This window comes from Lepidochelys kempii, chromosome 2, assembly GCF_965140285.1.
Source record: "Lepidochelys kempii isolate rLepKem1 chromosome 2, rLepKem1.hap1, whole genome shotgun sequence".
NCBI classification, from domain to species: Eukaryota; Metazoa; Chordata; order Testudines; family Cheloniidae; genus Lepidochelys; species Lepidochelys kempii.
The window spans coordinates 270,411,662-270,427,985 of record NC_136381.1 but is presented as its reverse complement, the minus strand read 5'-3'; the positions used below and the strand labels follow the sequence as shown (position 1 = coordinate 270,427,985).

At 51.2% G+C, this 16,324-nt stretch overlaps 1 protein-coding gene across 1 annotated transcript; it reads left to right on the top strand.

The window, feature by feature from the left end:
- The first annotated feature begins 9,706 nt into the window (after positions 1 to 9,706).
- LOC144930178 (uncharacterized) lies at positions 9,707 to 11,620 on the top strand. The gene has a single exon (XM_078851347.1). It carries the CDS (start codon positions 9,707 to 9,709, stop codon positions 11,006 to 11,008), a length of 1,302 nt encoding a protein of 433 aa, XP_078707473.1. The 3' UTR covers positions 11,009 to 11,620.
- The last annotated feature ends 4,704 nt before the right edge of the window (positions 11,621 to 16,324 follow it).

Sequence of the window (16,324 nt, the reverse complement as noted above, 5' to 3'; positions counted from 1 at the left end):
CAAGAGGCACTAGGAGCTGAGAGTGAGAACGTGGACTGTTGGAGGACTGAGGAGTACAAGTGTCATCAGACACCAGGAGGAAGGTCCTGTGGTGAGGATAAAGAAGGTGTTGGGAGGCCATGGGGAAGTAGCCCAGGGAGTTTAGCTGTCACACAGCTGTTCCAGGAGGCACTCTAGACAGCTGCATCCCACAGGGCCCTGGGCTGGAACCCGGAGTAGAGGGCGGGCCCGGGTTCCCCCCAAACCTCCCAACTCCTGGTCAGACACAGGAGGAGTCGACCTGGACTGTGGGTTCAGAAAAACGGCCAAGCTGAGGTCTGCCGTGAAGCTCCAAGGCGAGCAAATCCACCAGTAAGCGCAAGACCCACCAAGGTAGAGCAGGAACTTTGTCACAGTATGTTAATCTATTTTTATTCTCACACACAGACACAGTGAGTGAAGCATGTTATCAGATCAGACACTTTGTTCAGGAACATTCAGCTCTTATTTTTAGAAAATGTCTGGCAGTTACAGAACAGAAAGGTTTCTCACCCTCTCTGCCATTGACCATGTGTCTGTCTGTACTATTCTAGGCATCACTTTATGGGACCTGGAGACACTTCGAAATGATGTAGATGCAAAACCACAATCCAAGACTGATTTTCAGATTATTGCATCTGACACCACTGAAGACAAGGCCTCTGCCCTCAATGTCACAGCATCGCTGAAGGCCAGTTTCCTGCTTGGCCTGGTGAAAGTGGGTGGATCCGCAGAATATTTAAGTGATACCAAGACATCAAAACATCAAGCCCGTGTTTCTCTCCAGTACTCAACTACAACACAGTTCAAGCAGCTGACTATGAGTCATATTGGTCGCCAGAATGTTTCTTACCCTGATGTGTTTGACCAAGGCACGGCCACCCATGTGGTCACGGCTGTGCTGTATGGGGCACAGGCTTTCTTTGTCTTTGATCGGGAAGTTTCCTCATCTGAGAACATACAAGACATACAGGGAAACCTCCAGATTGCAATTAAAAAGATACCCCTGGTTTCCATAGAGGGGGAAGGAGCTCTCCGAATGGATGACAGGGAAAAAGCACAAGCTGAAAAATTTAGTTGTAAGTTTTATGGTGATTTTTCTCTTGAAAACAATCCAGTTACTTACCAAGATGCCATGAAAGTTTATTCCACCCTCCCCAAGCTGCTGGGTGCCCAGGGGGAGAAGGCCGTCCCAGTGAGAGTCTGGCTGTACCCGCTGACCAAGCTGGATTCCAAAGCTGCTCAGCTGGTTCATGAGATCAGCTTAACACTGATCTTTGATATTCAAACCGTCCTGGAGCAGCTGACAGAATTAGACATGCGATGCAATGATGCAGTGAAGAATCCGATCGCCACAACGTTCTCCGAAATCAAGAGGAAAATCCAGCAATTCAAAGATCTGAGTATGCAACACAGACAGACTTTCCAGAAACAGCTAGCAAGAATCCTACCCTCCATCCGTGGAGGTGGAAAAGAGGAAGGGGACCTGGTGGACATTTTAACCTACAAAAACCAATCCCCGTTCAACACCCAGCAACTCAATGAATTTCTGGATAAAAAGGAACGAGAAATGAATTTCATCAATTCCTATCTTTCTGTACTAAAGGATGTGGACGTGGTGTCCTCCCGGAATAAACTGGATGAAATAGTACTTGACCCCAGCAATAACTTTGTCGTCGCCTTTATGTTCACTTCATTACATGAAGAGGAGCCATATTTATCCGATTTAAAACTTTGGCTTCAGACCCAGTTTATGAAGAATACCCAAGATCCTGCATCAGCCAGTTCTGTCAGTGAGAAATCCAAACTGTGGTTTGAGGACAAAGAGAGAAACCAAAAAGCCCGAAAATCTGCGAAATCCATTTCACACTTTGCCCGGGTCAATAAATCTAATGGGAAAACTCGATTCATTGTGGCCTCGGTCCCAGATGAGGACAATCCTGGAGCTTCAATTTACCTCTATGAAAATGGAGACCTGGTCAACACTAACTATGAACTTCCATCGAAACCTCTTTCTCTTGTGACAGATGGAGTCAGACATGACCATGTGCAGCTCACGTTTAAACCAGCAGCCTTTGGGAGAAAGGAGATATCCTGCTATCGGGTGGAGTACAGAATTATAGGGCAGGAGAACTGGATGGCTGTGGATACAAATGATAAACAAGAGACCTTCACAGTAACGGGGCTCCGTCCAAACACCACATACCAGTTCCAATATGCTGCAGTGAGCAAACCAGGGTTCAGTGAGAGCAGTGATGTGAGTGATCCTGTGAAGATGCTTCCTACCAGCCCTCCTGGAAAACCAGAAAAAGCTACTGTAGTATCATCAGCCATAGACCTCACCTGGGAGAGTCCAAGCATCATTGGAGATGGAGTCAGTATAAGGGAGTATAAGGTGGAATACAAAGAGCAAGCTGAAGGTGAAAGACATGAGGGGAAAGACAAATGGCTGGAACGAAGAACAGGAAAGAGAGCAGAGTTCTGTACCATTGATGGATTGAGGCCTCAGACGTCCTACAGATTCCGGGTGTCAGCTGTGTGTGCAGACGGGACTGTGAGTCACCCAGGTGAGGAGGGATCAATTTCCACATCGGGATTAGAATTAAGGACACTAGCACAAGATTTCTTCGAGAAGAGCGCTCTGATAGAAAAAGGGCAGCCCTCAGTTTATGCACTTCCAATAGAGAAGGCGGAGTTTGATTCTAACGCAACACATCCAAAGTTTCGACTGGGAAAAGAGAACCTACAGATCCCTAACAAAGTCATTATGGTGCTGGGAGCAACTGGGTCAGGAAAAACTACACTCATCAATGGGATGATCAACTATGTCCTGGGTGTGCAATGGAAAGATGAATTCAGGTTCAAACTAATCCATGAGACTACAAACAGAAGCCAAGCTGAGAGCCAGACATCTGAAGTGACAGCCTATGAAGTTAATCACAAAAATGGTTTCAAAGTCCCCTACTCCCTGACTATAATAGACACGCCGGGATTTGGCGACACCAGAGGGATCGAGCAAGACAAAGAGATAACAAGGCAGATCCGAGAGTTTTTCTCCACCCAAGGAGCCACTGATCACATAGACGCCGTCTGCGTCGTAGTTCAGGCCTCACTAGCTCGTTTGACACATGCCCAGAAATACGTGTTTGACTCCGTGCTCTCCATTTTTGGGAAGGATATAAAAGACAATATACAAATCCTGATCACCTTCGCCGATGGACAGACGCCCCCTGTTCTAGAGGCTATTAAAACAGCTGACGTCCCTTGTGCTAGAGATGCTAAGGGCAACCCTATTCACTTCAAATTCAATAACTCCGCGCTCTTTGCCTGTCATGCTGGAGCTGACGAGGGCAGTTTTAATTTTGATGAAATGTTCTGGAAAATGGGAGCCATGAGCATGAAGACATTTTTTGAATCCTTAGTTAAAATAGAAACCAGAAGTTTAACATTAACGCAGGAAGTCCTCAGAGAGCGGAAGGAGCTGGAGACGGCCGTGGAAGGGCTGCAGCCGCAAATCAAAGCTGGTCTGGTGAAGCTAGAAGAACTGAGAAAGACACAGGAAGCTCTGGAACAGCATCAGGGGGATATGGAGGCCAATAAAGACTTTGAGTATGAGGTAGAGAAAACAGTGCCAGTGCAGGAGGACATCTCTGGTACAGGTCAGTATATAACAAACTGCCAGCAGTGTCACTATACCTGTCACTACCCCTGTGGAATCCCTAACGATGCTGGTAAGCACAACTGTGCGGCTATAGACGGGAATACAGGACGTTGCACAGTTTGCCCTGGTAAATGTGTCTGGAACGTTCATTTCAATCAAAAGTACAGGTGGGAATATAAACTAGTAAAAGAGAAACAGACCTATGCACAACTGAAAGAAAAGTATGAGAAGGCATCTGGTGAGGTGTTATCGACAAAGAGTGTGGTTGAGAAGCTGTCTCAGGAATACGCTGCAGTGGAAGAGATATTAATGAAGCTTATTGATAAATCATCTCACAGCCTCCAGCGTTTGCAAGCAATTGCTCTGAAACCCAACCCGCTGTCCACTCCGGAATACATTGACCTGCTGATCATGTCGGAACAACAGGAACTAAAGCCTGGGTACCAAGAAAGAATAAAATCACTGAGAGAGGTTAGGGAAGTAGCTGAGATCATAAGAAAGATTGCCAATAAGGAGGCCCTGCTGCCAGGAGAGAAGAATATGTACAAGAAGCTTGAAGAAAAACAGTCTACATTCAAAAAATTTGTGAAAGAAAAAGTGGATATGGTTAAAAGCTGGTTTAGATAAAACCTGACTGCAACTTATCCATGAAAATGAAAGCGCCGTTTAAACAAAGCATGTAGCTGAGCTGTGATTCACGATTGGTGTCTCTCGTTGTTTTATAACATTTACTTTTAAGATTCAAGAACCTGATTCTCCTCTGACTTACCCCACTTTTATTGCACTGACATCAGTTTACACCAGTGTAACTGACAGCAGAATCTGGCCCCTGGAATCTGGGGGGGGAAACCATTTTTCTAAAAACAACAAAAAATGCAGCTGGACTCCTTCAGAGGAAATTGCTTCGGTGTCAGATGTTCACAAGGAAGTGTCTCAGGTCAGGGTTAGAAACCCTTGTTCCGTCTGTACGAGCGCTCTCTGTGTTCCTGCTCAAACCGAAGCTGCACCCGTGTAAGGGCCACAGCGAGACGTTTCCTCCCAAATGCTGCTGCTGACAACGCTTTTCTTTTGTCTCTCCGTGCCGGTGGTTTGTGAGCTGAAAACAAGACAACAAGAAATAAGTAATCGCAGCCAAAAGAAATGTTACGCTCACCCCAAGTCTTCTCTCCCACTCATGTAAACTGGAGTGACTCAGCTGAAGTCAATTTAGTTTTACCCCTAAGCAAAACTATTGCAAGGGGAGAATGCGACCCAGTGTATATGTTAAGCAAAGCCTTAAAGAGGCCGAAGCTGGGACAGATTTGCCAGGTCTCAGAATGGTTAATCAGGGCGTGGGTGGGAGCTGTTCCATCAGCAGCAAGGGACAGTCAGCACCTCCAAGAGCAGCTGCATTTTCTCTCTTCTGTGTTCTTGTCTCTCCCCTTGTGCGTGTGTTTGTCCTGTTTTGTCTTAAAAGAAATAGAATTGGACTTCAGCAAGCACAGCAGCTGCTTCAGAGCATCCGAACAAACTTTATCTCTTTTTCCCCAAAAGGTACAGTTAAGCCCGTCTTTAATACCACCTAAGAGGCTGTCGGGCAAGAGTTTCCCACTCTGTGAGGCTCTCTACGGCGAAAGGGAATCAGGGGTATGGTCAGAATGGAAGTCTTAGGCCATGTCTACACTGGCACTTTCATCATTAAAACTTTTGTTGCTGAGGGGTATGAAAAAAAATACCCCCCCGAACAACAAAAGTTTTACTGATGAAAAGCACAGGTGTGGACAGCACCTCGGCAGCGGGAGCTGCACTCCCAGCGAAAAAGCTGCCGCCCCTCGTTGGGGATGGCTTTATTTTGTCACGGGGAGAGTGCTTGCCCCCCACCCTCAGATTGCTACGGCCGTCAATGGAATTTGGGGAGAGACAACAGAATATAGGATTAACCCTATAAACAAGTTTTCATAAACTTTACAGCACCTCGTGCACTACTGGGGCTATAGAACAAAACACCCCCTTTCCCCCCCATATCTGAGCATTGTCCTTGTAGGGCCGAGTCCCTCCTGGCTGCCTGCACACAAGGTTTGGACACAGCTAACTTGGGAAATCGCTCCCTGGTGGTGATGTGTATAGTTATTTAATCTGCACATTTTCACTGGTCCGGGGCAGAGAAATGGACAGAACTCGTGCCTTCTGTTTGGCACCATGCCCTGCCCTCACTCCAGTTAGTGCTTTGGCTCAAGACCTTTGCAGAAGGAGAATTTTGCCCTACAAGCGGGTGACTGTCTAGCTCTAACTGTCTAGCTCTGAATTAGCCAGGCTGGGGAGCTCAGCTGCTGGAAAGTCCCCACAGTGAGAGTGTTACACTGAGAAACAGGAGCTACAGAATTCAGGATGTGATAGCAAACGGCAGCAGCCCTGGCAACAAAGCTCAGCAGCGACCCCTTGAAGAGAAGGAAAGAGATGACAGCCCTGGAAATCCACCCTGCTCGCAGACCAGGTGTTAGCTCCTCACCTCTGCTGTGGGGTGCAAGACTAGATAAAAGGGGCTCTAAGAGGATGTCTACACTGAAATTTGAGTCTGTCTACACTGTAATTAGACACCTGCAGCTGGCCCGTGCCAGATAATTCAGGCTCATAGGGCTTAGACTAAGGGGCTGTTTAACCGCAGTGTAGACATTAGGGCTCCTGGGCTCTAGGACCCTCCCACCTTGCAGGGTCCTAGAGCCTGGGCTCCTGCCTGAGCCCAAACATCTACAGCACAATTAAACAGCCCCAACTCAGCTGGCACGGGCCAGCTGCAGGTGTCGAATTGCAGTGTACACATAGCCTAAGAGACCACTAGGATGAGGAGCAGCAGCTGGGAGGGGAACAGAAGTGGCTGGAAGGCTAGTAAGACTATTTACTAATGTTTTAACTATAACGAAGCTCGGGTCGGCCCTGAGAGGGGTTTAGAAGCATCCAACTGCTACAGCTGTATCAGAGACTTTGTGGCAGGTGGAAAGTGCCCAGTCACGCTGGCAGCTGAAATCACCGTTCACGCTGAGGATATTTCACTCACACCTGCTTATTTGCTCGTGCTCATTAGCTGTGCTGGGTGATAAGACCCGTCCCTGCCGGGACTGATTTACCTGGTTCTGTTCAGAACTGCGCTGGAGGAGCTGGTGTGTCTTACGAGCAAATTCTACCTTCCCTCTATTACCTTGTTATTCCAGTATAGCCTATAATCAAGAACCAGTGTGTGTGTTTGTAACAATCTGCATTTAATAACCCGTGTAATTAGACAAGCTTTATTCGATGACGGGTGTATCCACACTCAGTATGTTCTAGTCCATTCCCTGTGTGTTCCTGTATTCCAAGTTTTTATTAAATCATGTAGCGGTAGTTTTATAGTTTAATAAAAACGGATTTGATCTGGATCAGGCATTTGTGTCTGTCTTTTCCAGACCTCATTCTAACACCAAACCACCAGGAAGGATGACCCCAGACCTCAATCAACCCTTCCCCCGTTCTGGAGTTTTTTGATTATTACCGTGTTGATTACCATGATTTCTTAACATCAGAAATGATTTCTTCTGAGGTGACAGAACCGTCAGGGCTGATAAAGGAATGAATCCCACATTGTGCCAAGCCTCTGTCCCAGCTAGCTACAGCTGCCTCTCCCCTCAGGTCACTACCTAAAGATCAGTGTCACATGTTTGAGCCTCAGAGAGACACAGTGGGTGAGGGAATATCGTTTCCTGTACCACCTTCTGGAGAAGGCATCGTGCACTGGCCTGCAGATTCCTCAGGCACAGCTCAGTCCCTTGGTGCATCTGGCTCAGGCCTGTCCCCACACACTCCTGTTTGCAGGCCCCTCCTAAGCAGCCCCCTGCCCTGGCAATCACTGCACCCCTGCCTGCAACAGGCTGTTTCCAGCTAGCAATCCTTCCCTCCCCGCTCCTAAGCCGCCCAGCCTGGCTCCACAGCCGGTTCCCAGACAGCTGCCTCTGGCCTGCAGCTCCTGATCTCACACAGCCTCTGGCCCCCCCGAGCCAGGGCCCTGCTGCCCTCCGGCAGACCTGGCCTCCCTTTGCCGTGGGTTACGGAGCCCCGGGCGGGCTGGAGGTTGTGCTGCTGGTTACCGGCGCCCAGTAAGGAGCCGGCAGGTTTCTAACAGGGGCCTTTCGGGGAAGCCGCTCTGCCCCCATTTGTTTGTGAGCATTTCAGGCCATAAATACAAAATGGAACAGGGGATCGCTTTATCCTCCCCTGAGCTTAGGGAACTGCCTTTCTGTTCCTCTCCATCTGCCCCCATCTCCTGGCCCCACCTGCCCCCCACCGCCATATTTACATCCCTATCCCATATTCCCCTGCACTCTGCTGTCTCCCTCTTGCCCCCATCTCCCACCAAACTCCCCATTTCCTGCCCAGTTTCCAGACATGGAGCACAGGGCCCTGAGGGCAGCCTGGCTTCAGTCCCACTGGGAACACGGGCAGAGAGAGGCCATCTTTATTCGGGCCAGCCTCCCGGGCACCTGCTGTAAAGAACCATCTTGACTGAGTCAGCCTGTGGCTCGCGCCCCGTGGGAATCATGGGAGACAGACATTCTGAGCAAGGCGAGACCTGTGCAAGGTTGATGCCAACGACCACGAGAGCCTTAAAAATCAAATAAACTGTTCAACAGCCGCATAGCAACACTGAGCAGCCATGTTGGAAGGAGAATCCTGAAACCAAGTGAAATTGCAGGGGAGAGGGGTGTGACAAAGTGGGAATTTTGGTAATATTTTTTATGATTCCTTTGTGTGCCTCAGTTTACCTCTGAGCTTTGCATTGCTGTGCATGGAGTGTAAAGTGTTAAATAGCTGCGCTTGAGGCAGAGCAGGGGACATGAGGTGTGTGTGTCACCCCAATGGCGAGCAGCCAAGAGGAAGGAGGTTTTCCCCACCTCTCTGCAAGGAAGCAGAGCCAAGGCCCCTGTCATAAATATAAAGGGAAGGGTAAACACCTTTAAAATCCCTTCTGGCCAGAGGATAAACCCTTTCATCTGTAGAGGCTTAAGAAGCTAGGATAACCTCGCTGGCACCTGACCACAATGACCAATGAGGAGACAAGATACTTTCAAAAGCTACTTTCAAAAGCGGGAGGGAGAAAACAAAGCTCTCTTTGTCTGTGTGATGCTTTTGCCAGGGACAGAACAGGAATGGAGTCTTAGAACTTAGTAAGTAATCTAGCTAGATATGCGTTAGGTTATGATTTCTTTAAATGGCTGAGAAAATAAGCTGTGCTGAATGGAATGGATATTGCTGTCTGTGTGTCTTTTTGTAACTCAAGGTTTTGCCTAGAGGGATTCTCTATGTTTTGAAACTAATTACCCTGTAAGGTATTCACCATCCTGATTTTACAGAGGTGATTCTTTTTTACTGTTTCTTCTATTAAAATTCTTCTTTTCAAGAACTGAATGCTTTTTTCATTGTTCTTAAGATCCAAGGGTTTGGGTCTGTGGTCACCTTTGCAAATTGGTGAGGATTTTTACCAAACCTGCCCCAGGAAGTGGGGTGCAAGGGTTGGGAGGATTTTAGGGGGAAAGACATTTCCAAACAACGCTTTCCTAATAAAATAAACCCGGATAAACATTTGGTGGCAGTGGAAGTCCAAGGGCAAAGGGTAAAATAGTTTTTACCTGGGGGAAGTTTTAACCTAAGCTGGTAAAAGTAAGCTTAGGAGGTTTTCATGTAGGTCCCCACATCTGTACCCTAGAGCTCAGAGTGGGGAAGGAACCTTGACAGCCCCAGATGGAGAACAAAGGGGAGATGGGTTCATAGCTGACCTTTGGGGAGATACATGCATACGTGGGACTAGGGACACAGGGGCAGAGACAGGGAAAGAGCCAAGATGGCTTCGACGGCAGCATGACTCAGGAGAGCTCTGGCCAGTCTGAATCCATCTTAACCCCTGTCTCTCTGCTACCTAAGAATTCCAGAATGGGTGGGGACAGTGACCAATAAATTCTTACCGTGTTTGAAAAGGCTGGGGAAGAGCCAGAGGATGTGAAATCGAACAGGGCTTTGCTGATGAGAGGCTTAGAGGCTGCTTCCCCAGGCTTGCTCAGGACAGAACCCAGCATTAATCACTGGAAAGTGAAACACGCCCAGGGAAACATCACAGCGCTCCAGAGACCCACAGTGACTGTGGAGGGGCCGCAGACAACCCCTGAGCCCAAGGGAAAGGTGCCAACGGCCCCGACAAGCAACCCCAGCCAGAAATCCCTTTCGGCCTCTGACCGCAGGGGGGCTGTGGCCGCCAGCACCGAGCCGGTGAAACGCCCGCGAGCCCACGCTGCCGAGCGGCCGTTCACGTGCACCGAGTGCGGAAAGAGCTTCCAGCACCGGGGAAACCTCATCACTCACCTGCGGGTGCACACGGGCGAGAAGCCCTTCACCTGCACCGAGTGCGGCAAGAGCTTCAGCCAGAAGGGCGACCTGATGCGGCACCAGCGCATCCACACGGGCGAGAAGCCCTTCGAATGCAACGTGTGTGGGAAGAGCTTCTGCTCCAAGCAGACCTTCATCCTGCACCAGCGCATCCACACCGGGGAGAAGCCCTTCTCCTGCACCGAGTGCGGCAAGTGCTTCAACCGCAAGGCCAACTTCATCACCCACCAGAAGATCCACCGCGGGGAGCGCCCCTTCGTCTGCGCCGAGTGCGGCAAGGGCTTCTGCGCCAAGAAGACCTTCATCCTGCACCAGAAGATCCACATCGGGGACCGGCCCTTTGGCTGCTCCGAGTGCGGCAAGAGCTTCAGCCGCAACGGGGATCTGACCCGGCACCAGCGCATCCACACTGGGGAGCGGCCCTTCGCCTGCGCCGACTGCGGCAAGTGCTTCAGCCACAACGGGGAGCTGATCAAGCACCAGCGCATCCACACCGGGGAGAAGCCCTTCACCTGCACCGAGTGCGGCAAGAGCTTCAACCGCAAGGACACCCTTATCACCCACCAGCGCATCCACACCGGGGAGCGCCCCTTCGTCTGCGCCGAGTGCGGCAAGACCTTCAACCTGAAGACCACGCTGATGAAGCACAAGCGGATCCACACGGGGGAGCGGCCCTTCACCTGCGTGGAGTGTGGCAAGAGCTTCAAGTACAAGGGCAACCTGCGGACCCACCACCTCACCCACACGGTGGAGCGGGTCTACCCCTGCACCGAGTGCGGGAAGATCTTCAGCCACAAGAAGGAGCTGACGGTGCACCAGGCCGTCCACACGGAGGAGAGACTCTTGTCCTGCTACGGAGACGGGGAGTCGTTCAACCCCTTCCTCCAGATGCACCCGCTTCTGCTGTCTGTGCCCCAAGCCAAATGCCTCTGGAAGCCTTAACGCAGTGTACATAAGGAGGGAGTTAGAGACATGCTACGTCCCCTGAGCAGGAGCAGAGGAGGAGCAATGCTGTAATTTAGGATTTGGACATGCCGTGGTGCTGATGAAATAACAGGCTCCCTGGCACAAGGAGCTCCCAGGCTGAAGGCCTGCGCTGACGAACCAACCGTGCATCCCTAAGGAAAACACAACTGCACATTCCCTGCACAACGCAGCTCGAATTCCAATGAAAACAAGGGCCCGAGTCTTGCCCTGAAGGATGCCAACACTGTAGTACTAATCCCATTTGCTGGGTTGGACGTAACCCCCAGAGGTGCTAGAGAACGTCTGGCAGGAGGGACGGGAGATTTCTGGGAAGGGATCTGGCTTATGGAGCAGCGCTTGGAGGGCGTTGGGAATGACATGGCCCGGGTTGACCGATGTGGGGTCTTCATCTTACTACTGAAAGGAGCGGAGGGTGCTAGCAGGACTCTCCTGCCCGTTCCTGTGTGGAGCAAACACGGGAGCGTCGTGCTCATTGGGATAGTTCTGGCGAAGACCAGTGGTTTCTCAGGGCGGGGGGTGCTGTGCTGTGTGGTGTTGTTAGGTCAGGCCCAGTGGGTACTGGGGGGCGGGCGAAACTTTGCTACTGCGCTGTAGTTATGGCTTATGCCAGCAGCTCCTCAGTGGAGCTACTGGACAGACCTGACGGACAGCGCCTGTTCCAGCCGGGCCGGTGACAGTCTGGGAAATGAAAGAAAACCTCAGTCGAGTGTGGACTTGAGGACTCCAGGTGCAATGCCCTGGAGCAATAATTACTGTAGTGCTCTTTCCTCTCTGTTCTCTTACTGACTATTTACCCACCAGGAGTGTGCGCCGGGCTTCACAACTGCGTACGGCCTGATCCCTGACCTGAGAAGTGACCATCTCACTGAGACCACCTAGAGGTCTGACAGAGATTCACAGAGTCCTAGGGCTGGGAGGGACCTCAGGAGGTCGTCTAGTCCCGTCCCCTGCACTCCCAGCAGGACTAAGTATTATCTAGACCATCCCTGGCAGGTGTTTGTCCAACCTGCTCTTAAAACCCTCCAGTGACAGAGACTGGTTAGAGCTGGAAAAGACCGATTGGTCATTTTGCCCATTCCTAGCCAATGCAGGGTCGGGCTCTACTCTGTATTTTCTAGGAATATGTCCAGCCTGTTAACCCTCTCCAGCGATGGGTCGCCCCTCGCTCCCTTGTGAGGTCCGTGCACAGTCTAATAGACACTGACTACTTCTCATCTTGTGTGAAAGGGACTTGGGTTTAGTTGCTAGTTTGTAGTTAGGCAAAGGGTCATTTTAACGTTAAAATTTGTCGTTCTCCGTGTGGATAGCCTAGAATCCTAGTTGTTAGATTTGGAAAAGAACTAATAAGTCTTCTAATAAACTCTAGTACTTCTCCCTGGCACTGCACGCCTGTTCCCTCCAGTGCTTGGTCCGTCTAACTGTACGTGTCCCAAACTCTGGGGTGTCACCTCTCTGGGGGGGTGGTTCCACAGCCTGAAACGTCTCCCCCTTAGGAAGTTTTTTTCTGACATTCAGCTTTAATCCTTGATTTCGTCCAGTCATCCCCACCTTGAATTACTGTAAAATTCTCTCTCCCGTGCCCGCCCCCCCGTGTTTCCCACGGATTGTTATCGGGTCCCGTCAGGTCACTGCTCAGTGAAGCTGGACCTACTTGTCTCTTTTGCTCATTCCTCACCAGTCAATCCCTTGTGCCCCCAGATCACATTGTGGCTGTTCTCTGAACGGGCCATCGGTATTTTTCCAGCTCTCCTGAGGAGCCCTGAACAGCATGCCGTCTCCAGTGGGGTTATCCCAAGGCAGAGAGATGGGGGCTGTCACCCCTTTGCTCCGTTACACAAAGCCTCTGTGTATTGGCCTTTTCAGGTGCCAGGATGGACTGGAAGCTCCTGTCTAATCTGCTGCTGTCCACTGTCTTCCCCCAGGTCCCGATCAGTGTTTCCTGCTTCCTGGATTCTTTCCTTCCCACTGACTCTCTGCAGGGCAGATGCTGCTTCCCTAATAACATGCTCTTACTGCCTCTGCTAGGTGATTCGTGAAGAAATGGCATAAATCAGGAGCTCCCAGTAACACAGCCGTGGCACCCGCTGAGCACCTGCTCCCAGCTCCGTCCCGTGGCCTGTTGTTATTACTCTTGGCTAACACGTCTGCAGCCAGCGTTCAGTCCGTGGGATGGTCTCTGCTGACGCTGGGTCAGCCGGGACAGTACGTTTTGATGAGATGCTCTGTCAAGTGCTTTACTCACAACCAAGTGCGTCTTATCTCGCGCTTTCCCTCCACCCGCTAACTGTCCGAACAAGCAATCCGGGCACTGCCTTCTGCTGCTCCCTGCCCCAGGCACCTTCTGGGGGCGGGAACGAAGACACCCTGGCTCTCCCTGCTCCGGCCTGTGCTGTGCTGTGCTTTTCCCACCGTGGCCGAGAGGGGCTCGGGGCTGGAGTGCTTGAGAAAACGGAGCGTCCGTGGGGTTGGTCTGCCAGGTTCCGGATGAAGAACTGACCGAGAACCACAGCGAGTAGGAGGGGATGGGATGTGGAGACAGAGTCCCCTGTTGGGTCCACTCTTCCCCCACCCCCAAACCCAAATCCCTCTGTTGTTAAAGGAGCCCGGGGGGCAGGCGCTATGCGAACATTTCACGATCCAGCCATTTCACATCAACTTGTGATTTACAGACACCGCGTGAAGGGCGTTGGTTTGGGCCAAGTGAGTGACTGGGGGAAAATGGCAGCCAAAGGGACTGGCCGGAGTCAGGGTGGAATGATTGGTGCGTTGGTCCAGGAGACCAAAATCCCCCATGGGGGAAAGGAGAACAAGGGGGATTTCTATAGGGCTGAAGTGGTGTCTAGGCCTGGTCTGGCTCTGTATCGGGTTGTGCTCACCACCCACGGTGCCTCCTACCGGTTGCTATGGGAATTCGCTCTGTCCAGCAGGGCACCCTCCTCTTGTAGTGTCTCACTCCCGTCACTGCTTCTCCACCGTCTCCGCTGTCTGGGACTCCCGAACTGTGGCGTCCTCTTCAGGGCACGGCCCTCCGGCTGTGCCCCAACTCCGTTGTCTCCCCGCTTCCAGGGAGCCCGCAGTCCTTTGCCCAGCTTCTCGCCGCAATGGACTAGAGCGCCTAGTCCAGCCCCTTGCTCAGGGGCAAACTGCAGTCCTTTGGCTGGCCACTTCCCTCAGCGGCCAGTGGGGCAAAAGGGGGCGCCCAGGCCTGCCCACTACTCTGGGCCCCAACCCACGGACCCTCTCGCTGGCAGCTGCTCATGGCCTCTCCTTCCCCTCTGCCGCTACCTGCTTTCCCTGGGCCACTTCTCCATAGCCCCAGCACCTACTCGGCCCCTGTGTCAAGGACGCGGTCTGGGAGCCAGCCGGGCTGGAGCTCCACTTGCTCCCCCGACCCTGCCCAGCACGGCTCTGTCGCACGCACTTCTCTCTACGGGCAGCCAGGCCCTCTCCCTCAAGCTCCAGGAGAGACTGAGCTCCTCGCTGCCCTGCAGCCCTTCTTATAGGACCCAGCCTGGCCCTGATTGGCTGCTTCTAAGCCTTCCTCTGGTTGGCTGGGTTCTGCACAGCCACTCCAAGGGCTGCTATTAACCCTTTGCCAGCCAGTGAGGGGCTGCTGCCCCGTCACAGGCTCCTCTGCACAGGGTGAATTTCACCCCTCACTAAATCATATTTTCAGGACCCTTCTTTTCTAGCGGGTGCTGAGAGCCGGGGTCCAATAGTTAAAGTCTCTGAAATAATTTGCTAGGAAGCAGCTTGTTCCCATCTCCCTTGTGAAAGGAATTTCCTCTGGTCCCAGCTCAGGGTACCCCACAAATGCCTTCAAAGTTATTCACCCAGCTAAACTGAGGACGAGTTAGCAAGGGGTGAAACTCCTCTTTGCAGATGCTGCCATCGCTAAAGGAGTTTTGGCTGCTAGAATCTCATCTGTGACTCAGAGTCTGAAGAGAGGTTGGATGACGATAAACCAGGCAGGAGCTGTGGGTCTGGACCTGCCAGATTTATAAAGGGAGTGGCTAGTTCTTTACTAATATGGTTATTTTGTTGCCTATTGACTCATTTATTTGTAACTTCCTTTTGGGCTGTTTGGACAGAATTCTTCACTGACCTCTTCTGCATGACCTTGCTAGCGATAGAAAGCAAATTAATCGGTGTGTGTGGTGTATATTCTGCAAATGTATTTGTATGTAAAATTACTCTTCTGCCATTGGTTATTGGTCTCCAATCCTGGGCTTTCTGGTGTCAAATGGGAAAATTCCCCTTGGCTCCAGTGGGGGTCAGGACAGGGCCCACTGATGGTATTTATTATTCTTATGCAAAAATCTTCCCCTCTGATGATTCTTATTGTGACAATAGGGTCACTGTGCTGAGAGGTTGTGTAGCCTAGAGCAGTGGTTCTCAAACTTATTTGATTGGGCCCACCTTCTTTGTGTCTGTGGTTCTTTGTGCCTCCCTCCCCACCGCCCCCCAAGTACATATATCGCTACCCAGCTCTGAAGCACAGAAGTAAGGGTGGCAATGTGGAAAGTGACTTTTCACAGCAGACTTAGCGTCCCAGTGCCACCCTTTCTTCTGCTGCCGCCCCCCTGGGGCTGACAGACGGAGGCCCACCACCTCCAGGTGAGGGATGGGGGTGGGGGAGAAGGAGAGCCCAAGTCCAGGCTGCTTCCTGGGGAGGGATTGGGGAGAGCCCGAGCCTGGGTGGCTCCACACTTCCCGGGCATGCACGGCCCTTCTGCACAAGCCCCAGCCACCTGGGGCTGTCAGCCCCAGCTCTTATTAAAAAAAACAAAAAAAAAGCTCACAGCTTGTGCCTCCCTTGGGCGGCCCACCCCATAGTTTGAGAACTGCTGCCTAGCCTTTGGGAACTCCTGGAATCCAGGGCTCCTGAGGTCTAATCCTGGCTCTGGACTTAAGCTCTCAGTCTCAGTTCCTCCATCTGTAAAATGGGGATAATAATACTTACCGCACCTACCTCACAGGGGTGTTGTGAGGGTAGCTAATCACCGGCTGTTTGAACAGTGCTTAGAAGAGACTGTAGAGCACGTGGCCGGAAGACTAAGTATTATTATTGCTGTGGCCTGGGGCCTGCTCTTCCCTGGGGACCGGATGTGTAAGAATTTCTCCAGAGACGCCCTTAGATTGCTGTAGAGCAAGGTCCATGTGTATTTATATTTTCATTCTTTTTCCTAATCTAGAAACTAATAAAAGGTTAGAAATGAAACAAGCCACCTCTCTGGTTTGGCGCTGTTTGTCCTGGGACCACGGTGCTGC

Bases quoted from the DNA above. Each gene is read 5' to 3' on its own strand.
- LOC144930178 (XM_078851347.1), top strand. From the start codon at position 9,707: ATGAGAGGCTTAGAGGCTGCTTCCCCAGGCTTGCTCAGGACAGAACCC.